The sequence below is a fragment of the Notechis scutatus genome, chromosome Z, assembly GCF_049901735.1.
Source record: "Notechis scutatus isolate UNSWTSFEM ecotype Mainland chromosome Z, rNotScu1.2, whole genome shotgun sequence".
Lineage (NCBI taxonomy): Eukaryota > Metazoa > Chordata > Lepidosauria > Squamata > Elapidae > Notechis > Notechis scutatus.
The window spans coordinates 80,897,641-80,924,868 of NC_142025.1; the positions used below are offsets into that span (position 1 = coordinate 80,897,641).

Below are 27,228 nucleotides of genomic sequence, written 5' to 3' on the forward strand. Positions count from 1 at the left end.
TGGTTGAAACTGAAGTATTCATTGACAGGTAGGACATTGCAATGTATGATTTTATATACTATACTTAGATTGGACCAAAGGCGGCATAGTTCTAGAGTTTCTAGGTCTAGAATTTCAAGTCTGGTGGCATAAGGCATTCTGCAATGAGTAGAGAAGTGTAGAACTCTTCTTGTGAAATATTTCTGGACTTTCTCTACTGGGTTAATATCATATACATAATGTGGGTTCCAGACTGATGAGCTGTATTCAAATATTGGTCTAGCAAATGTTTTGTATGCTCTAGTTAGTAGTGCGATATTACCAGAGAAAAAGCTACGTAGGATTAGGTTAACAACTCTTAATGCCTTTTTGGCTATGTAGTTACAGTGGGCTCTTGCACTTAGATCATTTGAGATGAGTACTCCAAGGTCCTTGACAGAGTTTGGATCATCAACAAGGTCTTGACTATTCAGCTTGTATTTTATTTTCTGATTTTTTTTTGCCAATATGTAAGACAGAGCATTTATTTGTTGAGATTTGAAGTTGCCATTTGTGTGACCATTCTAATACATAGTCGAGGTCTTTTTGAAGGGTAGCAGTATTGTCTGTGGTGTTGAATAGCTTTACATCATCAGTGAAGAGAACGCAATTGCTCTTAATATGATCACAGAGGTCATTTATGTAGAGTATGAAGAGAGTTGGTCCTAGAACACTGCCTTGGGGGACACCACTATTGACAGGTACAGAATTTGATAGGACACTCCCAATTTTGACCATTTGTTGTCTGTTTGACAGGAATGCTTCTATCCAGTTATGCAGTTGTCCAGAGATACCATAAGATTTTAGGGGGCAGAGCTGATGTCTCAGTGGTACAGTGTGCAATCTTGAAGCTCCAAGATCGCTGCTGATATCTCCTTTGCAGGACGGTCCCACCAGACTTAAACTCTCCCATAGAGATGGTGATTGAGGAGGGCACATCCTGTCGATCCCAGGGACATCGCAAAATCCCTGGTTGATCCAGGAAAAGCCCTTTTTTCCGGCGGCAGAGAGGCAGACTTCCAAGCTGCTGAAGCTGGGAAAGCTCCAGAACGGAAGAGATTGGAAAGAAAATGTGTCAGTTTGGTATGATGAACTTTTACTTATTATTTCTTGGAGAGAACAACCTGAAAAAATTAAAGTGGACTAAAAGTGAAGAGAAAAGAATTTAAGCAGCGTGATTAATTGTCAAAGTGAAAGTTTTTTTTCTTTTTCCCCTTTTTATTGCAACTTTGAATTTGGCAAAGCTGTTTAACTTTAAGCTGGACTGGTACTTTTTAATCTTTTTAATTTTTTTTGTATTACTTTTTCCCTTTTTTAAACAACCCTTTTGAAAATCCCCTTTTGACTAAGATTCTTCTGCTTGACTTAAGATTTATTTTTGTCCTTTTTTAAAAAAAAAAGGGGGGGAAAGGCTTTACTTTTTTTTAAGTTCCTGGTTGTAGATTGAGGAGGGGGAAGTGAAAGTGAAGGAAAATAAGTAGCACTGCCACCCAGAGGCTTGGATACATTGTTTCTTTTCTCTCTCTCACTAGCTTGTGTTACAGTCAAGGACTCCAAGCTTTGTATTGGAAAAGATAGAGATGAGCATGACAGACAATATTACAACAGGAAAAAGAAAGAGAAGGAAGTGACATTATAGATGATTATGCAAGGAATTCAAAAAATTGAGCAAAAAATTGAAAAGACAGATGAAAAAGTGGAAAATATTCAACAGATGATGATGAAATATGAAGACAGATTCAAAAAAATTGAAGAAGAAGATATACAAAGAGATAAGAAAATTGGAGATATTGATATTTATTTGAGCGATGTCGAGAAGGGCAGATGTGAACCAATAGGATGGGAAATAGACAAATCAGAATTTTATTTAAGATTTCAAAATATAGAAGAAGGAAAAGGTGAAAACCTTGCTGAAATAATGGCAGAAATATTGGCAGAAGCACTAGAAATAACCAAAGAAAAGATGATGGATGGGATGGAAGAAGTGTTTCGTGTCTACACAAGATATGCAATGAGGAATAGATTACCAAAAGAAATTCACATTAGATTTACTAAGAAGATTATTAAGACACAGATACTCCAGGTGGCGAGAGAGAAAACACTAAAATATAAAGATAAAGAAATTGTGGTGCTGAAACAGATACCAAGAAGAGTAAGAGAGATGAGAAGAGAATATTTATTCTTGACTAAAGAGTTACTTAAAGAAGAGTAAACTACAGATGGCTGATGCCAGAAGGCCTCTTGTTCACTTGGCAGGAACAAAGACACAGAATTGACACAGTTCAAAAAGCTGAGCTATTCTACTTAGAATACTTTAGAGAAAAGGAGGAAGAAGAAAGAAAGGAAGAGTCACTAATTGAGTTCCAAGAGGAATGTATAGCAGTAATTGAAAAAGAAAAAGAAGAAGGTGCGGTAGGCGGTGAACCCAGAGAACAACGAGAATAGAGATCTACTAGAGCAATAAAACCCTTTTATAAAGCTTAACATGGATGTAAGAAAATTGATTACGATTAACATAAATGGACTTAATTTGGCTACTAAAAGAAGGAAAGTATTTCACAAATTAGAAAAATTAAAATTTGATATAATCTGTTTACAAGAGGTACATATTAAAAAACAACATGAATATATACTAAAACAAGGAAAACTAGGGAAATTATTTACTACGCTGGCACAATCTAAAAAAAGAGGTGTGGTATTATATATTAAAGAAACAATTTTGGCAGAATTAATTTACACAGATGATGATGGAAGGATTTTGATGGTGGAAATAATGGATAACAGCATTAAAACACTTTTAATTGCAATTTATGCCCCGAATGATAAACAAGAAGAATTCTATAGAAAATTACATACAAAAATAATTGAATTGGACTATGTTAATATTTGTATGATGGAAGATTTTAATGGAATAATTAATGACCGGTTGGACTATAAAACACAGAAAACAACAAGAAAGTTAGAAAGATACTACCAAAATCCTTCCTTTGAATAACAGAAGAATTTAATTTAAAAGATGCATGGAGAGAGAGAAATGCGGAAAGTAAGCAATATACTTTTTATTCAAACAGGCACACATCCTGGTCTAGAATAGATATGATATGGATGTCAGCAGAATTATTGACTAATGTACGACAGATTGAAATAGAAACAAGCATTTGGGCAGATCATAATCCAGTTCTTCTTTTTCTTCAAAGAAAATAGAAAAGAGGATACATCTTTACAGAATCTCTGGGACACAATGAAGGCCTACACAAGAGGCTTGATATTAGGAAAAGAAACAGAAAACAGAAAAAGGCATTTAAGACATTAGAGGATGACTATAAAAGACTGGAAAAAGATTTACAGATGTTCCCACAAAGAAAAAGACATTAAAAATAAAATGGATATAATTAAACATAAAATGGGACTAATGGAAAAAGAGGAATTAGCACAAAAAATTAAAAATGCTAAACAGAATTACTTTGAAGATGAAAATAAACCAGGCAGATGGCTAGCTTATAAACCAAGAAAGGAAAGAGAAGCAACAAGAATTAGTCAATTGATAAATAAAGAAGGACAGGTTTGCTATGGAAATGAGGAGAAGAAAAAAATTATACAAGACTACTATGGAAAACTGTACTTTCAAGAGAATATTCAAGAAGAAAAAGTTAAACAATATCTTCAGAAAGCGAACCTACCTCAGATACCCCAAAACATTGAAACAATGTTAGAAGGAAGTAAAACAATGATGGAATTAACAGAAGCCTTAAAAAAACAGAATGCTGGGAAAGCACCAGGTCCAGATGGTTTGCCAGCGGAATTTTACAAGACTTTTCAGGAAATATTGAATTTTCATTCTTTTAGAAGTTGTGAATGAAGTTATGTTAAAGAAAAGAATACCAAAAACATGGTCAGAAGCATACATTACATTTATACCGAAGGAAGGTACAGACCTACAGCAAGTTAAAAATTATAGACCTATATCATTATTGAACTCAGACGATAAAATCTTTGCTTCAATTTTGGCAGAAAGACTAAAAAGATACTTAAATAATTTTATTCATACTGATCAAAATGGATTTCTGTCAAAGAAACAAATCAAAGACAATGTGAGAATCATTTTGGATACTCTGGAATATTATGAAGCACACCCTGAGAAGCAAATGGCCTTGATGTTTCTAGATGCTCAAAAAGCCTTGGACAATGTGAGTTGGTGATTTTTTTTACTGCAATTGATACAAATGGGCTTTCGTAAGAAATTTATCCAAGCCATTGAAACAATATACTATGAACAAACTGCAAAGGTGATGGTGAATGGAGAATTAACAGAATCCATAGATATAAGAAAAGGGACAAGGCAAGGCTGTCCATTGTTGCCTCTGCTGTTTGTGTTAACATTGGAAGTCTTGAATAGGAATATCAGAAAAGAAAAAGAAATAAAAGGAATGAAAATTAAAAAGGAAGAGTATAAATTGCAAGCTTTTGCAGATGACCTGGTATTTATATTAGAAGACCCATTGGAAACAGCACCCAAATTAATAGAAAAAATAGAAGAATATGGAAAAGTAGCAGGTTTGAGAATAAACAAAGACAAAACAAAGATATATTAACAAAGAATATGTTAGCAAGATGAAAGAAAGAGTTGGAAGAAATTTTAAAAATACAGGTCACGAACAAGGTTAAATATTTAGAGATTCATACTACACCAAGATGTAGTACACTGAAGGAAGATAACTATGTTAAATTCAAACAGCAGATTGCGACAGATTTGATGAAATGGGAAAAATTGCAACTATCATTGATTGGAAGAATATCCACAATTAAGATGAATATATTGCCTAGAGTTTTATATTTATTCCAGACAATTCCTATTCGATTAGGGAAATAGCTTTTTGAAGATTTAAATAGAATTGTATTGAAATATATTTGGCCGGGTAAAAAAAGCAAGAATAAAATTAAAACTGTTACAAGATGCAAGAATAAGAGGAGGGTTTGTCTTGCCCAATTGGGAGCTATATTACCAGGTGACAAGTTTGATGTGGGTAAAGGAATGGATAACACTAAGGAACAGTAGATTATTGACTTTAGAAGGCCATGACTTGCTGCTGGGATGGCATGCCTTTCTCTGGTATAAGGGAACTAAAACACAGGGGTATTTTAGAAGACATTGTATTCGTGAGGCATTGTTTTTGAACTGGGAGAAGATAAAAAGACAATATTACTTAAAAATTCCAAAATGGATATCAACTATTGAAGCTTTTTCTTAGACAATAATGTATAAAAAGGAACAAACAGTTAGATATGGGGAGATATTGAATGAAAAGGGTGAACTTAAATCTATGCAAGCGTTGGAAAAACAACGGGTAAAAATTAATTGGTTTTCATATTTGCAAATACAATCTAGGTTTGATAAAGACTCTAAGGCAGAAGGTATTTGTGACAAGTTGACTGATTTAGATAAAATTTTGATGGGTACTGATGAAAAGGTAATTAAAAACTTTATAGACATCTATTAGAATTTAAATTGGAGGAGGAACAAGTCAAAGAAATGATGATTGCTTGGGGGGGGGGGATTTTGGATATGGGATTGATTTAGAAAAATGGCAAAAATTGTGGTCTCAAAATTATAAAATGACAATGTCAACTGCATATAAAGAAAATTTGTATAAGATGTTTTACAGGTGGCACTTACCCCGAACAAGACTTGTGAGAATGTTTAAGAATAAATCAGATAAATGCTGGAAATGTCATCAGATACCTGGTTCATATTACTATATGTGGTGGACATGTTCGGACGTGAAGAAATATTGGACTAAAATCCACACATGGTTGGAAAAAAATGATAAAACAACATATAGAGTTTAAACCAGAGATCTTTTTATTGGGAGTCATACCGGACATATACAATAAAGAACTGAAATATTTGATTTTAAATGTTTTAACAGCGGCTAGAATTGTAGTTGCGAAGAACTGGAAAAATGACAAAATACCTATGCAGGAGGAAGTTATCAAAAAAAATCATGGACTGTGCTGAAATGAGTAAACTGACATTTGAAATTAGAGAACAAGAAGATAAGCAATTTTATATGATATGGGATTTGTTTTACCAATGGTTGGATAAAAAGGCATGGTAATGTAATAGACTAGATAATTTTGTGATAGAAATTTAATAGACTGATATAAAACATAATATAGATATATATAACCACTGGTTGAAAGTATAACACAAATTTTAAAATAAAACTTGGAACATCTCATATAAGATGATGGAATAAATAGTTTAGTCATGGATGATTAATAACTGATAAATATATAAGCATATGTTCATTGGACAATGTGAAGACTGATATAAATTGTGAGTAAATGATTACAAAAGAATAGCACAAAAGATATGTAACCAACTGACACACTGTATGTATATAAAATGGAAAATGGTTTTATGTTTTTATGTTTTGTATGTGTATGTTTGTTTTTAAAAATAAAAAAAAATTGTTTTAGTTTTAGTGGTAGTTTGTCATGTACCACTGAATCGAAGGCTTTACAGAAGTCTATATAGATTGCTTTGCCCTGATCAAGTTGTGTAGTCCATATGTTTTTGCAGTGTAAGAGGTGCAGATTACAGGATAGCCATGTGGTAAATGCAAAATTTTTAGGGTGGGATGGGGCAGGGTGGGGTGGGGCCAGCCAGTGATGTGGTTTGTTCTATGAGAGCGCGCTTTGCACAGCACAGCACTCAAAGACTGCCCTTGGTGTCGGTGCTGGTGAGGTAAGCTGTTCTTAGCTCAGCTGAGGTACAGCAAATGGCTCTGCCGTGTGAATCAGCTGAGCTAAAAAACAAGGGAATTTAGGACAGGAAAGGCGGAGCAGGTGGGCGGGGCCAGCCAGAGGTGGTATTTGCCAGTTCTCCAAACTACTCAAAATTTCAGATACCAGTTTGCCCAAACTGGTCCGAACTGGCTGAATACCACCTCCGGACCACACATTGAGTGATGTGGCTTAGCCTGTTACTAATCCATCTGGTGGTGATGCTGTCTAACCCACATTTTTCTATCTTATCACAGTTGTGGTCTATTTCATCAAAGACCTTACTGAGATATAAGTAAATTACAGTAGAATTTTGCTGGTACATTAATTTAGTCACTTTGTCAAAGAAGGCATAAAGTTTGTCTGGCATGATCTGGCATGGGATTTGACAAACCCATATTGACTTTTGGTTATAACTTTGCTTGCCTCTTGGTGTTTGCAGATGCTTGATTATCTTTTCTAGGATCTTCCCAAGTATTGATGTCAGGCTGATGAGTCTGTGGTTTCCTGAATCAATTTTTCCCCTTTTTTGAAGATGGGAATCACATAAGCTCTTTTCCAATCCTCTCATAGTTCCCCGGTATACATATAGTTCAATTATTCCAAGATTATGTCTACCAGCTCCTTCAGAACCCTGGATATAATCCATCTGATCCTGATGATTTAAATTTATCTATGATGGACAGGTGTTCTCTTACTATTTTCTTGCCTATTTTAATATGTATTCCGAGTCTGTCTTTTACTGTTCTGTTTTTGGTAGGTTCTGCTGTTTTTTGTTTTTTGTTTTGCATGTAGACAGATGCAAAGAATGAATTAAGCAGCTCTGCTTTTTCCTTGCTGCCCATCACTTTCTTGCCATCTTCTCTAATTGGTTGATCAATTGTTTCCTTGTCTTTTTTTGTTTTACATGTTGAAAAAAAGTTTTTATTTTTTATTTTTTTACAATTGTGGCAAGTCTTGGTTCATTCTGAGCCTTAGCTTTTCTGAATTCATCTTTGTAGAGTGAGTGTCCCACTCATCCACACACACCACAAGTGTTAGGAGTCTTTATTAAGGATTCCAAGCCTGAATTAATATTCCCCAGCAATTCCCTGTACTGGCACCGGCTCACTGTCAATGAGACTACTCAAAAGAAGCCAGCACTAATCCATAAGGCAAAAGCAAGTCCAGTCCACTAGGCAAATTGTCTCAAAGCAAAGGCAAGTCTCCAAGGCAAAGGTAAATCCACAGTTGAAGTAGCATTATCCAAAGCTTTTTGTCTTTCAATATATCAGAGTTTTTTTTATTCAACTATGCTGGTTTCTTCTTGGATCTCTTATTTTTCTTTTTCATTTCATTGTGGTGGACTGGGCTTCTTAATCTCATTTTTCAGAATTTTCCAAGCTTTAGTTTTTTAAAAAAAAGATGTTTATCCATGGAATCCTTCCCAAGCTTTCTCTAAGTTTGTTGGAAACAGCTGTCTTGATGTATAAGGCACTATTTTAATTTTGTTCTATTGCTTGTGTCTGCATTATGTTGAATTCCAATATGTCATGGTCACTCTCCCCCAACTTCACAACTTCAACACCTTCTATCCCTTCATCTCTGTTATTAAGAGTCAAATCCACTACAGCTGATCCTCTAGCTTTCTCATCTATTTTTAGATGACAAAGTTGTTAGCTAGGCTAATCAGGAACCTATTTGATCTCCCACTTGATGCAGTTTGTCTCCCAGTTGATGTCAAGTAGTTAAAGTCTCCCATTACTACTGTGGTGTGTTTGGTATGGATATATTAACTATTAGCAAAAAGTTCATCTATTTCTGCTTGTTGGGCAGCTGTACTATGCACCTCTGGCAATATCATTCTTTTTTTCTTTTATATTAACCAATATACAATTTAAGGGGGCTTTCATCCAAGGTTTTATGTATTTCTGTAGAGGTGTAGTGATTTCTTACATATAACGCAATTCCACCCCCTCTTTTGTTAGATCTGTTTCTTTTGAACAGTTTATATCTTTGTAGCAGTATATTCCAATTATGAGTTTCATCCCATCAAGTTTCAATAAAAACAATTATAACATATATGTCCTCATATATTAGTACTTCAAGTTCACCCTATTTGTTCCTCATACTTTGAACACTGGTATATAAACATCTGACCCTGGGTTTTCTTCCTACATCTCCTGTTTTATATCTGAGTTTTCCTTCTTTCCCACCACTCTCTATCTCCTTGTTTGATTGGTTGTTTTAGGGTTTATGCTTAGGATTAGGCCCCAAAGATCCTAAAAATTGATCACCCTCATTCCTCAGTTTTAGTTCAAAGCTCTTTGGATAAGCTGAGCCACTCATTTTCCAAATACAATTTTTTGGCTATTGTGAATTGTAGCCATCTCCTGTCACCCCCTCACCTGTCATCGCAAACCTCTACATGGAACACTTTGAAACACAAGCTCTAGAAAAATATGATCACAAACCCAAACTCTGGCTCAGATACGTAGATGACACCTTCATAATCTGGCCACACGGGAAAGAAAAACTGAACAACTTCCTCACACACCTCAACAGCCTACACCCCAAAATACAATTCACCATGGAAACAGAAGCTAACAATCAACTTCCCTTCCTAGATGTCTTGGTATACAAAAACCCAATGGCTCCCTAGGACACACCATCTACCAAAAGAAAACACATACAAACCGCTATCTACACGCACTCTCACACCACCACCCAGCACAGATCAATTCCGTAGCTGAGACACTCATCTCCAGAACAAAATGCTTAGCTGATGAACAACACCTAAAAACCGAACTAAACACTCTCACCAACGTACTAACAGCCAATGGATTTCAAAGAAAGAAGATCACCCACTTAATCCAAAAAGAAACCCCAACCAAAATCCAAGACAGAGAACAAGAGAACGGCAAAGCCCTCCTCCCATATATAAAAGGCACAACAGACAAAATCAGCAAGATCCCCAAAAACACAACATTAAAACAGCATTCTGCACAAACAGAAAAATATCCACCATCCTAAGAAACCCTAAAGACAAAATCGAATTAGAAAACCAAGGAGTATATGAAATCCCCTGCACTGCCTGCCTCACCACATACATTGGACAAACTAACAGAAGAATAAGTGCACGCGTTGAAGAACATAAGAACTCAATCAAAAAAGAAGAACCAACCTCTTCCCTGGTCCAACACCTCAAAGCCACAGGACATGAGATTGACTTTAAAAATACCAGAACTATCGCCAAAACTGAACACCACAGTAGCAGAATAATCAGAGAAGCCATAGAGATAGAAAAACGCCCACACAGCATGAATAAAAGAGATGACACCTCCCGCTTACCAGCCATTTGGAAACCCGCCCTCATGAATAGACGAGTACCCAACATGATAAATTACACCAGACCCACACCCATGAGGGCCACACAAGATGCCACCACCACACTTCCACGTAAAAATCAGACTCACACCCACACAGAAGATGAGACACGACCACAGACCAGAAGCCGCACTGCAGCTGCATCACTACCCACTTCAAACTCCTCTGAACCATACATGAAGCGAACTGACCCCCACCATGAAGATGTGGCACGACCACGAACTCGAAGCCAAACGAACACAGACCCAGACCCCAAACTCAAAGCCATATTAAAAACCCAAAATGCTACATCACAGCCACCCGCTCAGGACATCACATCAGAAAACTCAAGAAATTACACCTCAAGAACCCAAGAAGTCACAACACAGCAAATGACCCAGGATATCACAGCACAAGACCAAGGATACCACAGCAATAAATCTCACAAGGTCATCCACACAACCCATTACCCAAGCTGTTACTACACAGGAGGCTAATCGAAAAGAGATCAAAACACAAACGACCCAGGAGATTACAACGCAAGACCCAGGATACCACAACAAAAGAACTCACAAGCCCATCACACAACCCATTACCCAAGCCGTTAAAACACAAGAGGCTAATGACCCAGGAGATGACAGCACAAGATCCAGGATATCTCTACAACAAAAGGCCATTACACAGCCCATTATACCAACATCAACTCCATCAACCAATCAAGAGGCTGCAGCACAGCCAACCAGCCCAGCACACCATCCCCCACCACTTGTATATACAGAGAGATGGCAGCTCCGGTCACACACTGCTTGCACTGGCACTAAGCCGAAAGCACCAGCCTGAAGATGGCGAGTGGGACCTTGCCGAAACGTTGCCTAGATACTTTGAATCTTACGCGGAGAAAACCGAATAACCAAAGATCCACATACAAATACCGAGAACCTCAGAAAACATATATATATATATATATATATATATATATATATATATATATATATATATATATATATATATATATATATATATATATATATATATATATATATATATTGTTTTCTGAGGTTCTCGCGTATTTGTATGTGATCTTCGAACTGACCCCACCATGAAGATGTGGCACGACCACGAACTCAAAGCCAAACAGCAAGATCCCAGCTCACCAGCTCAAATCCCCCAGCAGCTGGGACTAGCCTGAACACGGCCAAGCCCCCACCTGAACAGAGCACGCCTCCAGCCAATCAGAACACGGCCAGCCCCCCAACCAATCAGAACACAGCCAAGCCTCCAACCAATGAGAACACACCCCCACCCAATCGGAACGCAGCCAAGCCCCCACCCAGTCAAGTCACACCCCCACTGGCAGTTAGAAGGAAGAAGCAGCTGAAAGCTCACATCACTCTGAGAAGCACAGAGCCGAAGAAGCAAGCCTGAAGATGATGAATGAGACTTCATCGAAACGTTGCCTAGATACTTTGAATCTTACGCGGGAGAAAACCCGAATAACCAAAGATCCATATATATATATATATATATATATATATATATATATATATATATATATATATATATATATATATATACACACACACATACACACACAGTACATATATATACAGTCCATCCTTCCATCCATCCATCCATCATTTTATATATATAAAACACATACAAATACAGGTAGTCATCAACTTATAACCATAACTATTTGTTAAGTTAGTTTTTCCCCATTTTATGACCTTTCTTGCCTCAATTGTTAAATGAATCACTGTAGTTGATAAGTTAGTTACCCACTTGTTAAGTGAACCTGGCTTTCTGATTGACTTTGCTTATCAAAAGGATGTAAAAGGGGATCTCATGATCCTGGGGAAAGGTCATAAATATGAACCAGTTACCAAACATATAAATTTTGATCACACGATCATGAGGATGCTGGAAAGTTGTAACTGTAAAAAAATGGTCATAAGTCACTTTTTTCAGTGCCGTTCTAATTCTGAGCCATCATTAAATGAACTATTGTAAGTTGGGGACAACCTGTACACTGCCTGCAATTAAATTTTCAGGATAATTTACTGACCTCCACCTATCATTCTCTCTTAACCTAACTTAAATTGGAGGGGTTGTTCAGATGAGAATATAATGCACCACATGAGTAACTCAGAAAGCAGGACAGAAATGCAACAAACACACTAAGCCTACCTTTTTAATGCTTATTCATTTCTATAGTATATTTTATGAATGTTAATCACCTTGATCATATTTTTCAGTGGTGTATGTCCTTCTGAGATCTTGTGCACAAAGAGAGTTTCCAGAAGAAGCCTGATATAATGTAAACAGTGACAGATGCAGGCCAAACTGCAGAAATAATCAAGAATAAGAAATAAACATTTTTTAAAAAACAAATCTGATGCTATTGTAGGCTGAAATCTAATCTATTGTAGCTCAAACCTAATCTATCATAGCAAAGAATCTAAACAACTTGCTCTGTCTATGATTCATTTGCTTAGTAGCCTACAGCAAATCACTCTGATTTTGAAAAATGTAGATTATTATAATACTGAGATTTTTTTTCATTAAAAAGTTCATGCAGATGAAATACTTTGAATATACCAAAACATAGGTAATTTTGAAGTGCTGTTATTAAAAGGAAAAACTTTAGCCAACTTAAAAATTCAACTTATCCAATTTATCAATTAAATTGAACTCAGCCAACTCATTTAATTTGATTATAACTACTAAAAGTTGCTGAAAGTATTTTATTTCGTCCGTTTTTTGTTACGTTCATTTGTATTTATAGACTGAGATTGAATTTGCAGACAAGACATGCATTGGAACTATTTGACCTACGTGGTTCTGCAACAGTCAAAATACACATGCATGATTTGAATTAACAATAAGACATGCAGTTTTATCATTTAAAAACCCAATATATTTCAATTAATTGTTACCTAATTTGTTATAATTATGAGACTTTAAAAATACAGGGCAATAGAACAGCTTTTTAAAAGAGTAGAATATGGAAAAAGACAACCATATTCATTTTATCTTTCATCATATTCACAATGTATATATACAAACACATTTCCCAAATATATCTTTTCAAATTCATATAGATAACTATTTAGAATTTATTTCTTATTAATTTATGAGTTTAGATACTTCTTTGGTTAAGACCATTGTAAGAATGTTCAAAAACAATAGTCACAGCTGACCATTTTCAAGATGCCTGCTGCACAGTCAGAGTATCTTTTTTCTCTTACTGATAATCTGTTGATTTCACTGCTAAAGCTGGTTCTTTGGCATGCTGCTCCCTGGTTTTGAATGAGAGCACTTAGGAGTGACCCAAGATGACTTCTGGAAAAATGGGGGACCCAGTGGAATCTTGAAAATTCCAATTCCCACTGGAAGCAACTGAAAAGTCACTGGGCATATCCACCTTCCTGTCAAGCAGGAAGTTTTAAAATTTTAATTTTGTTCTGTTTTACTATTATTGTTTTTTCTATTAACCACTGTGTCACTAATATATCATATAGAAGTCAGATCAACAAATCGTTAATAGATTTAGTAGTTTATTTTCTTGGGGGAGGGGTCTGTTTCGCAACTGCTGGGAACTAATATTGTAGTAACATATTAATCAGTATACAACTCAAGGGGATAATATATGTGTATAATATGTTGTGGTGGTGGTTTGATGCATCTTTTTAATGTTCTGATTGCTTTGTGTTTTGTGTTTTCTTTTATGACTTCTTCAATTTTTATTTAGTTTTGTATTTTGTATTTTAACTTTGTTCTGAATAAAATTATTTATATATATATAATCTCTTTGGTTATTCGGGTTTTCTCCCATGTAAGATTGGAAGTATCTAGGCAACGTTTCGATGAAGTCTCATTCATCATCTTCAGGCTTGTGTCTTCGGCTCTGTGCTTCTCAGAGTAATGTGAGCTTGCAGCTGCTTCCTCCTTTTAACTGCTAGTGGGGGTGTGACTTGATTGGGTTGGGGCTTGGCTTTGTTCTGATTGGGTGGAGGGTGTTCTCATTGGTTGGGGGTTTGGCTGTGTTCTGATTGTACTTCCAATCTTACGTGGGAGAAAAAACCCGAATAACCAAATAACAAAATAACAGAATAACAGAGTAGGAAGGGATCGTGGAGGTCTTCTAGTACACCCAATATTATTTTTTACAAATGATTGGCTTCTTAAAAATATCCAGTGTTAGAGCATCTACAAAGGCAAGTTGTTCCACTGGTTGATTGTTCTCACTGTCAGGAAGTTTCTCCTTAGTTCTAGGTTGCTTTTTGTCTTGCCTTCTATTGCTGTGGAAAATAGCTTGATTCCCTTTTCTTTGTAGCAGACTCTCAAATATTGGAACACTGCTATCATGTTGCCTCTAGTTCTTTTCACTAAACTAGACATACCCAACTCTTGCAAACATTCCTCATATGTTTTAGCCTTCAAACCTCCAATCATCTTTGTTGCTCTTTCATGAACTCTTTCCAGAGTTTCAACATTTTTTTTTATATTGAGGTGACCAAAATTGGATGCAGTATTCCAAATAGGGTCTTTACTGAGGCCTTATAAAGTGGTGGTATCACTTCTTGTGATCTTGATTCTATCTAAGATTGTGTTGGTTTTTTTGACAGATGTAGTACATTGCTGGCTCATATTTAAGTGATTGTCCACTCCAAAATCCCTCTTGAAGTTACTGCTATTGAGCCAACTTTCACCTGGTCTGTAGCTGTACATTTTGATTTTCTTGCCTATCTTTTCCAGTGTTTTCTCAAGAATTGACGTCAGGCTGGTTCATCTATAGTTTCCTGGATTGGCTTTCTCCCCCCTTTTTTGAAAAACACATCAGCTCTTTTCTAGTTCTCAGATAGTTCCTTGATTCTCCAAGATCTTTGAAAGATATGGTATAATGGTTCTGAGATAATATTTGCCAGCTCCTTCAGAATTCTGGGTTGTAATCCATCAAGTCCCATTGATTTGAACTCATCTAGACCGGACAGATGTTCTCTTACCATTTTGCTTATTTTAATTTTTATTTCTAGTCTGTCTTTTATAGTTATGTTTTTGGTAGATTGAGCTATGTTTTCTTTTTGTGTGAAGACTGATGCAAAGAATGAGCTAAGCAGCTCTGTTTTTTCTCTCTACTGCTTATTACTTATTTACCATCATCTCCCATTAGCAGACCAATTGTTTCCTTGACTTTTTGTTTTTCTTATATGTTGAAAGAAACTTTTTAATATTGTTTTTTTATATTTGTTGCAAGTCTTACTTCATCCTGAGCCTTAGCTTTCCTCACTTCATCTTTGTAAATTTGGGCTTTGGTATTCTGTCTCAGTTATATGTCTCTCTTTCCATTTATTGTACTTATCTTTTTTTTTTTTTTTGGCTTTCAGTTTGTCAGAGTTCTTTGTGTAACCATGTCAGTTTCTTCTTGGATTTCTTATTTTTCTTTTCCATGGTATTGTGCTGAACTGGGTGTTTATAATCATATTCTTTAGAGTTTCCCAAGCTTCTTGGGTTGTTTTCCCCTTTAAGATTTAAAATAGATAGATGAGAGAGAGAGAGAGAGAGAAGGGAGATGATAGAGAGAATTCCAATAAAGTACAAATATTTTCTGAATAAATAGAATTTTTTGTACATTCATGGAAGATCAAATAACATTAGGCTAAGTTCAAATGTAAGAGGAGAATGTGAATAGAAAACTACTTTGAGGACTGAAAAATAAAATGGTGAAATGATGGTGACATTATAGACAGCCAATAACTGCCAATATTAGTAATATTAGTAAGGATATTAGGTTTGTATTCACAGTTCACTACAGAAAAGGAATTTTAGCTGTTTCCAAGGAGGACTGAAAATATAGTCCAAAGAGTAACAAAACTTCATATCCAGTTGTTTCTCTTCCTCTCTCTCTATCTCTCTCTCTCTGTATGTGTGTCATACACACATTTATGTGTCTATATAAATAAATCTTAAATACAGACACTCTTACTTACTGAACCACAGAATGCCGTAAACATCTTGCACTTTCTTTTGCGTCATAAACAGTTGAGAAGCGAAAATAAAACAGCAGATAGATTAAAAGAGGGCCTGTATATTCAGTTAGGAAAACCTGAAAAAAAACACCAAAAAGAAACAGAAAAAATTGGTTAATACAATGAGAACAATAAGATAAGGGCTATATTCCTGAGAAATGTTTTATAGCTCTTTCAGCAAAAGCTAAAAAGGTCATGAATTACCACACCTCCTTGCTCTAGTCCTTGAAACATCACAAAGTAGGCCAATCTAAATTTGCTCTTTCACTGTAGCCAGGCTCTACTTTGTCCTAAGCCAGGGGCGTCAAACTCATGGCATCACATGACTTTGCTAAACCAGGGGTAGCATGTGACGCATCTGGCCTGCAGGCTGCGAGTTTGACACCCCTACCCTAAGCATTAGGACAGCAAATGTACTAACAGCTCACTATGGGACAAATTTAAATGCAAGGATTGACGGAGCAATCCGCCTATTGCCCTCTTTAAAGTCAGCTGGTGACATTGATGATAAATTTACCATGAATTCCTAAATATGTCAAAAAGCCTTAAACAATATAGACTCTCTAATGGGTGTATACATAGAAATCCCTCTCATCTGAGAACTTTTTAGTAGATGCAGTAAAGGAGCTATGGCCTCTATTCAGTTGTCGATTTAGATACTTTGATTGAAAACAATTTGTCCTTTGATGCACCGTTTCACCCAGTCAAAGTTTAAAGATTCAAGAGTTTAGTAGGTACAATCAAACCAGTGGTGTTTTTTTTTTAACAAAAAAAGTGCAGGTGTAATAATATTGAAGGAGTATAGTGATCAAACTAATATTGACTATTTCTTTTATTATGAATTTCTTATGTTATTGATTAAACCAGTTTGCTTCTGATATGATGTACTGCTAGAAATCATTTGTTATGAATTAACCTTTGTTACTGGCTCCTGCTTATACTGTCAGAAATTAGTTGTTAGGAATTAATTTTAGCTTAGTAAATTGTAGCCTTGATACTGGTTAGCATTAGTATGAAGTTTGTTATCTTGCTTCTGTATTGTGTTTGCTTCTGTATTGCTTTGAAGCCAGGCACATTCTTAAAAATATAGAAGAAACTGTTACCCAGGAATATCAGGTCCCATAGATAAAGAAACCCGAGTAGGGAGTTTCCTGCCTCATAGATTCTGAATCCTGAAAACATTCTGCTGAATAGACAACTTGGCCAGGGAGAGAATAGGAATGCTCCATAGATAAGGTAGCCAGAGACAGGGACGTGAACAAAGAACGCTTTAAAGACCACGTTGGTAATGAAACTTTCTCTGATTGGGTAAATTGGGGTAAAATGTATATAATAAAATGGGGTAAAATGTATATAATACTCTGAACCACTCTTGCAGGGGTGTGGCTATTCCTTACATGCATTTTGTCTGTATGTTTGGATATAGTGTTCACTCAGACTTTTTGGCTTTGGCCAAAATAAAAAACTGTTATTTTTTGCAAGCCTCATCTCGAGTCTCACTCTCTTTGGCATCTCAGTGGCTCAGGGAAACTTCTGGGAGCTTACAATATCAATAGAAATTTATATTCACTTCAAATATCTTGTTTGAATCAATGAAGCATATAACAAGTTGTTGTTGCTAAGAATAAAAAAAATTGATAACTAAAAATATCGTTTTAGAGCAGGGGTGTCAAATTTAATTTCATTGAGGGCCGCATCAGGGTTGTGTTTGACCTCGGGGGGCTGGGGGGAATGTGGCCAGCTCAACATCACTTGTGTCAGGGCACCTGTCTACCAGCAAAAATGGGTTCCCGAGCTCCATTTTCAGCTGCGACGGCCTCCTGCAACCCTCTGCCAGTGAAAACAGAGCTTGGGAGGGCTGCCCGCAGCCCTTGTGAGCTCAGTTTTTTCTGGCACTATTCTTCACTATTTCCAGGGTGGCCCTGCAGGCCAGATCTAAGCACCCCATGGGCCGGATCCATCCCCCAAGCCTTGAGTTTGACACCTCTGCTTTAGAGCAAAGGATTTCAACTGCTCTTCCATGGAACAGTTGTGTTCCACAAAAGATCTGCAGGCATGCCATATCACAGAGCCACAAGCAAATGTCAGAAATTGGTGTATAACTATGTAACCAGATGTCCACCTATGTAGCCATCATCACCAGTGGCAGGCTGCCTCCATTTCTTCCAGCAACATGTAATGTCACAGAATTCCAGGTTTGTGATCCTAAAGTTTTGCAAAAGAGCTGAGTGTCTTGGGATGAAAAAGAGTGAATAACATTGTTACCAGCTAAAAGGAATTAAAAGTAAAATTTGTCTAAATGATGTTATCAAATTTTGAATTAAACTAAGAATCAGAGTAACACTAACAGTATGGCAGAATATATTTAATTAATTCAAACATGTCTTCTAAAAGGGTTGAAGCTACGGCACTAAATTGTAGAAATCTGGAGAAGGAGGGAAAGGGGGGGGAAAGGGAGAGAAAAAGCAAGGAAGGAAGGGGGCAAGAAAAGAAAGGTAGAGATATAGGATAGCAGGGAGGGACAGAAGAAAGGGAGAAAGAAATGAGGGAAGGAAAGAAGAAAAGAAGAAAGAAGAAAACATTGCTTAATGTTCTTTTGATGATAAATTAGTAAGAATGAAAAATACCTAACATCTGGTTCAGATTTTAACTATGATACAGACAAGATTCAATTCAAAATGTGATTTGAATTTTTGGAGCACCAAAATTAGATTTAAAACCATTTGAAATAAAGTATATCAAGTGTTCTGGACTAGCAGGCTTGAAAGCCTGCATTCGGATTGGTCTGCTAACAGCGGGTCGTGATTGGTCGCCTCAGACTGATTCGATTGGCTAGTTAATGGGCTGCCGCGATTGGGCAAACGAAGCGCGGCAAGCTCAAATCGCTGTCATTGGCTGCCTAGCCGTAGCCAGCCCTATATAAGGGGCTGCTGCGACTAGGATATTTCGCTCAGATCAGAAGTCACTAATAAAGAGCTGTTGTTACTATCTGAGTCTCGTCTCCATTCTTGGACCCATCCTTCCATACTTAACACTGGCGATGAGGATGGGATCCGGAGACAGCAGAGCTGACTAAGCACTCGCAGAAGATTGACAGAGCACGTGGCTAACAGCACGCCGACGCCGACGGAATGGCCAGCAGCGCTATACCACCCTCCCCGTTCGATCCAGCCAGCGAGGACTGGGACTCATATATGGACAGGTTTCAAATGTTCCTAGAGTCCAACAATCTGAAGGATGCTACTCCCAGCAAAAAACGAGCAGTTTTCCTGACGCATTGCGGACCCGCCGTCTTTAAGATGGCCAAAGCACTTGCAAAACTGGCTGAAGTCAAAACAATGGATTGGGATACCCTTGCTCCAATCCTCTGCAACCATTACGCCCCAGCAGTACTGACTCTCATCTGCAGACACGAATTTTACCAAAGAGATCAATGCGAAGGTGAGAGCATCGGGGATTTCGTGGCAGACCTAAGGAACTTAGGCGGATTGTGTGGTTTCATCAATCTAGAAGAAGCCATGCGGGATCGAATCGTCCTGGGCCTGAGAGATCCAACAGTCCAAAGCAAGATCATGGCCAAGGGAGACATCTCCCTCGCGGATTCCATAGCCGACGCCACTGCAGCTGAAGCCACCCATAAATCAGCAGCACGAATGCGCCGAACAAATGGGGCCAACCGCCAACCCACCAACGATATGGCGACGCCATCAGAGAAATACACGTCAGCCACCCACCATGAAGACATCGAATCCTCATCAGATAGTGAAGATGAAGACGTCCACAGACTCCGGTCAGAATGCGAGCAACGAGACCGGCGGGGTCGTAAGTCGAACTTTCAATGCGCGGGTGCGGTGGGAACCACCCTCGATCCGAATGCAGATTCCTGAACGCCATCTGTCGTTTTTGCGAAAAACGAGGGCATATTGCTAAGGTATGCCGGAACAAAAGAGGCTCCAGCCCCCGACGGGGAGAAAACAATCCCAGACAAACCGAAGGCACCCCCACCACAAATCGGGACCGCCCAAGCAACCAGTGGAACCAGTACAACAGACCCCGGAAGTTTACTGGCGCACCCAGATGGGAAGAAGCACATCAGACTATCACCATCGGCCACGCTTCATCCTTGGACACCAAAAAAATCAGTGTAGAGGTCACCATCGAAAATCAACCGTGCATCATGGAAGTGGACTCCGGGTCCTCCCTATCCATGGTCTCCTGGAAAACTCTAAAGCAGATGATTCCCAACATCCGCCGCCGAGACCTCAGCAACCAGAGACTCATATTAAAGGACTACCAAGGTAATCGGATTCCGGTTGTTGGCACCAGTCATTTCCAGGTTTCCTTCAAGGGCCACACTGCAATACTACCACTCACCATTGTTGATAGAGACCGACCCAGCCTATTGGGTCTACAGTGGTTCGCGCCATTAGGAATCGAAATGGCAGGCATCAACCATACTGAAGACGAAGACTGGGAAGCGGCCCTCGTCCAGGACTTCCAAGAAGTCTTCAGCGAAAATCTAGGCAAGTACAAGGGGTCCCCTATCTCCTTTAATCTCCGCCCTGACATCGCGCCCATTCACCTAAAACCACGCCGAATCCCTTTTGCTCTCAAACCCAAAATTGACGAGCAACTGGACAAACTAATTGCACAAGGCGTGTTAGAACCCATTGATCACGCCCGATGGGAGACCCCAATTGTTACTCCCATAAAACCTGACGGGTCTTTGAGAATCTGTGGAGATTACAAGGCCACCCTAAACCACGCATTACAGCAGAGCGCCTATCCGGTACCTGTGGTCCAGCATCTCCTACACTCACTGGGGGGTGGCAGAATATTCGCAAAGCTTGACCTGGCCCAAGCTTATCAACAGTTGCCAGTTGATGCCGAAACCGCCGAAGCCCAAACCATAGTTACACACAGAGGCGCGTTCAAATGTAATAGGCTCCAGTTTAGAGTCAGCGTAGCACCAGGCATCTTTCAAAGTCTGATGGAGAGATTGTTACAGGGCATTAAAGGGGTCGTGCCCTATTTCGACGACGTATTAATAGCCGCCCCTACAAAGAGTCAATTAGAAAAATGGCTACGAACAGTCCTACAAAGGTTCAAAGACGCTGGCCTCAAGGTGAAAAAGGAAAAGTGTCAGTTATGCACGGAAAGGGTTGAATTTCTTGGTTACCTCCTTGACAAACAAGGAATTCACCCTACAGAAAAGAAATTGGCAGCCATCAAAAATGCCCCAAGACCACAAAGCAAAACAGACCTTCAAGCCTTCCTGGGATTCATTAACTTTTATAACATTTTCCTACCCCAGAAGGCAACCATCGCTGAACCCCTTCATAGACTCCTCGATAAAAAGGCTTCCTGGTTTTGGGGACGACGGGAGGAACATGCCTTTCAACAAGTCAAGGACCTTTTAACTTCGGATGCAGTGCTTATCCAATATAATGAAACACTTCCATTGACTGTGACTTGTGACGCCTCACCTTTTGGAGTGGGTGCCATCCTGAGCCACGTCCTACCAAACGGTACAGAGGCACCTATTGCACTTTTTTCAAGAACTTTGTCAAAAACAGAAAGGAACTATAGTCACCTAGACAAGGAAGCCCTCGCCATTGTATCTGCAATAAAAAGGTTCCATGAGTATGTGTATGGGAGATCATTTTCCATCATCACAGATCATAAACCATTACTTGGCATCCTGGCGGGCGACAAACCTACTCCACATATTCTATCCCCTAGAATGACACGATGGTCGGAGTTCCTAGCTGCCTACGACTATCAATTGAGACACCGCCCGGGGAAAACCATTCCCCACGCAGACGCTTTGAGCCGCTCTCCACTACCAGAACTGCAGGACGACCCGACTCCCACACTACCAATACTACAAATTGAGACGATCCCCTCACCTCCACTAACAGCACAAGACAACGCATTAGAAACCAAAAAGGACTTTTGCTTGGCACGAGTTCTTGGCTGGGTGGAGAGGGGATGGTCAGAAATCGAACCCAATGAAACCTTTAAACCCTTCAAGAACAGACAAACAGAACTTTTTTCACAAAGAGGGTGTGTGTTGTGGGGAGACTGAGTGGTCATACCAGCAAAACTACAAAAAAAAAGTTCTACAATTGCTGCACGACGGGCACCTGGGCATCGTATGTATGAAAGCGTTGGCAAGGAGCTACGCCTGGTGGCCAGGTATGGACAAACAAATTGAAACCTGGGTCGCCACCTGTAGCAGATGCCAAGAGACATGCTCGGCCCCACCAAAAGCTCCATCAACCAAATGGGAAACGCCCAGAGGCCCATGGTCGCGCATCCATATCGATTTCGCGCGACCTACAAAAGGGCATACTTTCCTAATAATAGTAGATGCATACTCTAACTGGCTCGAGGTTAACAAAATGAAGACAACCACCACAGATGCAGTCATCAAGAAATTGAACAGACTTTTTGCAACGCATGGCCTACCAGATGTCCTGGTATCCGACAATGGCCCTCAATTTACCGCTTTAGCCTTCGAACAATACTTAGCAGACCGAGGCATCCGACACGCATTGACTTCGCCGGCTCATCCAGCGGCGAATGGTAGAGCTGAACGAATGGTTCAGTTCACAAAAAGAACTCTACAAAAAATGGAACAAGGCAACATCCACGATAAAGTCACCAGGATGCTCCTTCTCCAGCACATCACACCAAACAGCACGACCAACAAGAGCCCAGCTGAACTTCTGATGGCCAGGAAACTCAGATCGCCCCTGGACCGTCTGCACCCTGCAAACACTCCGGAAAAACCCCTGGGCTCCAGCAGCAAACACCGTGCCTTTAAGGTAGGAGACCCTGTATTTGCAAAAAACTTTTCAGGAGACCCATTGTGGATCCTTGCTAAAATAACTCAGATTACAGGCCCTCGCTCCTACCGCCTAGAAACCACAGATGGGAGAATGTGGAAACGCCACATCGACCAACTATGATCCAGGCTGACCACATCTCCCATCAGTGACCCCAACCACGAAACCAGAGGGGGAGGGGAAACCACGGGTTCTGGAATAGAACCAACATCTGACCTAGAAGAACAAACCCCATGATCACCACACCAAAACTTACAATACTCACCAGCTGAAGTAGAACCTTGGCAAACGGCCGTTTCACCTAGAAGCAGCAGCCGAGCAGGTTCAGCGAGCCCTGGGAGCCTAAGTGGTAGCAACGAAGCAGGCAACTCAACCATCCCGAGGTCACCAGAAGGGAGTCACAACTATGAAACCAGCTCACCATTCCAGGCAATCCCAGCGAGCAGGCCGTCGGAACCCGAGACCGAACACAGACATTTTGAACTACGCAAGTCAGGTAGACAGGTGTGAAGACCCGCCTACCTGCGAGACTACGTAACCCCACCCCTTAGACAGAACCTAGAGGGGAGGGGTGTTCCGGACTAGCAGGCTTGAAAGCCTGCATTTGGATTGGTCCGCTAACAACGGGTCGTGATTGGTCGCCTCAGACTGATTCGATTGGCTAGTTAACGGGCTGCCGCGATTGGGCAAACCAAGCGCGGCAAGCTCAAATCACTGTCATTGGCTGCCTAGCCGTAGCCAGCCCTATATAAGGGGCTGCTGCGGCTAGGATATTTTACTCAGATCAGAAGTCGCTAATAAAGAGCTGTTGTTACTATCTGAGTCTCGTCTCCATTCTTGGACCCATCCTTACTTAACATCAAGTTTCAGCAATCATTTATGAAGCATAAAAATGACTGCAAAGGCTTTTTCTTTTCTCATAATTACATATAAAAGAATTATATAATTCTTTTTATATAACACAGTGAAATTAATAAACACGCTGGACTGTTTACAAATCTTAATTGTCCATTTTCAACTGAATACTTTGGAGCCTTTGCCATAGTCAAATTTCAAAATATTTTCCCTCATATCCTCTTTAAAGTAAAGACAGCAAAGATGAGAATAGTAAAGAATAATATAATCAAAAGTCTGGAAATGGAGCTTGGAGATCTTCTAGTTTAACCTGCTGCTCAAGACAGGTGGCCTTTGTATAATAGATTGGACAAAACGTTGTCCAATTCAGGTGTCACCAACCTTTTGGACCTCAGGGACCACCAAACTCATAATTTTAAATCCAGTGGACCAGAGACCTTGGGAAAATCCCCAAAAAAGTCTGCAGGAAAATTCCCCATCCCGTTTTCCTACCGATCGATCATTCTTTATTTGGGATCACAGGATACCGTCTCCAGCTCTGTTCTCAGGGGTAGAGAGAGAAAGAGAGACTTTTGGATTCATGCAAGGAAAGCAGCAGAAGCAGCAGAAGTCTTTCTTTCTCTCCTTCAAACTCCACCAGAAATGAGTCTTTGTGAGACTTGTCACACTCGTGCAACCTCTTGGATCAGGAGGACTTGGAGGATCCCAAAGACTCATTTCTGGCAGAGTTTGTGGGAGAGAAAGAAAGAATTTTGCTGCTTTCCTTGCGTGCAGCCAAAAGCAGAGGAAGAAAGGAGAGGAAAGAAGCAGCCGGTGGCCAAGCAAGGCACATGGGGTGAGTGGGGAAAGTTTCCCCCTCCGCCATTTGCCCCCTTCCCTGACTACCTCATGTCGTGCACAATGCAGCGATGAAAGCCACGTGTTCCCCGGGCCATGTGGGTGGCACAGCCTTGTGTTCCTGCACAGCCTGGATTAATTGCTTTAGGGTGACATTTCTCTGCGGACCACCAAAATTTTATCGTGGGCCACCAGTGGTCCCTGGCCCACTGGTTGGTGACTACTGGTCCAATATATTCTTGAAAACCTCCAGCAGCCACATCTCTGGGAGGCAAGATATTCCATTCATTAATTCTTCTTACTGCCAAGAAATTTCTCATTACTTCTAGTTTGGATTTCTCTTTAATGAGAGCAACCAATGAAAGAGTAATCAATGAGAAGTAATCCATTGCTTCTTGTCCTGCCTTCAGATGCTATGGAGAATAAGTCTTCCCCCTCTTCTCTGGGACAGCCCCTCAAGACAGTTTTCATATCACCTCTAATCCTTCTCTTTGATATGCTAGACATATTTAGCTTCTCTGCACATTTTTCTATGCTCTCCGCATCTTTTTTTGTATCATTATGACCAGAAATGAAAAACAGCATTCCAAATGCAGCCTCACTGTTGCAGTAAAAAACAGTTCTATCACTATCACTCATTATCTCAATGCTAATCATCTGTTGACTCAACTTAAAACTACATTGGCCTTTTTGGCAGAACACTACTGGCTCACACTTATATGAGGTTCACTCATACTTATATGTGGTTCACTTGGACACTTAGATCCCTGCCATAGCTACAAGCAATCTCTTATGTTTTCAGAAAGAAAAAAAATATCTGCCTCCTGTATTATTTTATACTCTTGACTTGGTGTCCTACAGTTGAAAGTATTGAAGCAGGTTGAATTTTCACAAAACAGGTCAAATCCAGCTGATACAAAATGTACTGAATGTTAAGCATGCTTCTATATATCATCTATTTATACATGACTGAAAGATAGAAGAGGGACAGGAATGTGACTCTTGATTCCATGAATACCAGAGTTAATATTCACTTCACAAAGTTCATATGGCTGGTTAATTCATTCAAATTCATCATACAGTGATGGTAATGACTCAGCATTTTTGGTTAGCAGTAAAAAAAACAAATTGGGGATCGATGGCTTTTGTGTTTTCAGAACTGGAGAAAGCTTTGTATGCTGGGTGAAAATAGACACCTAATGCACCTCTCCTTAACAAATACATTGAACTACTGAAGACTTAGCAAAAGATCTTTTGGTTGTGACACCTGAACTAATGTTTACAATGTCTTGTTTTTATTCCATGCTTAACTTTTCATAACATTCTTTCTAAGAAATTTCTGTAAAATCTGAAGCTTGATTATCACTTTTGTGTCATTTTAATTGATCTTAGTTTAAAAAATGAAAGGTATTTCATCTAGAATGGTCTATTCTTCATTTATCATATTCTATAGTTCATCTGAGGTTACTGTTATTGGCAATTTGATTTTAAACTTGATAACCTATAAAAAATAAAAACCACTTCTTGGTGACCTAGCTAGAACACTTCTGTAAAGAAAAAGAGTTATTTTTAAAATGTCTTCCTCATCTTGTCATATATACATAGTTATGTGTATAATTATACCTAAACCAGGTATAATTCAAATTTCTTAACAACCGGTTCTGTGAGTGTGGCCTAATTTGTGGGTGTGGCTTGGTGGTCATGTGATTGGGTGGGCATGGCTTGCTGATTGGGCATGGTTTGGTGGTCATGTGACTGGGTGGGCGTTGCTTGTATGTAAATATTATAAATATTTATGTAAATATTGATTTTTTTATTAAAAAAGAGCAACTTTTACCCAAAAGCAGGTAAAGCAAGCATGCAGATTGAGTTGCTCACAGAATCACAGATTCACTTAGAGATCTATCTATCTGCAGTTGGCTACCTGAGTCTGCACTGAAAAGTAGAAGCTTCAGCTCTGCTTTTAGATTAGCTAGAAAGCAAGAAATCCAAGGATTTTCAGCTTTCTAGCTAACCTAAATCTCACAGCAGAGCAGAACAGCTGATGGTCGGGAAAAAAAAAAGGAAAAATAGCAATTTACCAAACCAGGCAAGTTAGATGGCTTGCATGCCAGGTAAGGAGTAAGTGGGCAGGGAGGGCAGGGCCAGCCAGTGGAGCGATTTGCCGGTTCTCCGAACTGCAGACAATCATAACACAATCGTAACATGTGTGCAGCGTTTGCAAGAAATCATCAGCTGTGCATCTGAGCCTGGACAGCTGACAAGCGCTGTGCTCGGGTGAGCAGCATTTGAAAATCCTTGTTTCCTGCTTTTTCAACCTCAGCTGTGCCGCGCAATGCAGCTGAGGAGGGAAAAGCAGGGAATAAAGGACAGCCTAGAGCCCAGACAGGTGGGTGGGCCAAACACCAAACCAGTTTGGTGTCAGTTGCTCTTTGCAGCTACCGGTTCCATAGAACCGGGCCGAACTGGTAGCATCCCACCCCAGACCTAAACATATAGATATTATT

At 39.2% G+C, this 27,228-nt stretch overlaps 1 protein-coding gene across 3 annotated transcripts in view; it reads right to left on the bottom strand.

Annotated features, from left to right (window-relative positions):
• TECRL (trans-2,3-enoyl-CoA reductase like) overlaps nt 1-27,228 on the bottom strand; it is a 66,060-nt gene that overhangs the window by 28,226 nt on the left and 10,606 nt on the right. For all 3 annotated transcript variants that reach the window (XM_087946835.1, XM_026678366.2, XM_087946836.1), the window contains 2 exons: nt 16,140-16,255; nt 12,387-12,492 (listed from right to left, as the gene is read on the bottom strand). In XM_087946835.1, the coding sequence (XP_087802961.1) occupies nt 12,387-12,492; nt 16,140-16,255 (222 nt within the window). The remainder of the gene's footprint in view (nt 1-12,386; nt 12,493-16,139; nt 16,256-27,228) is intronic.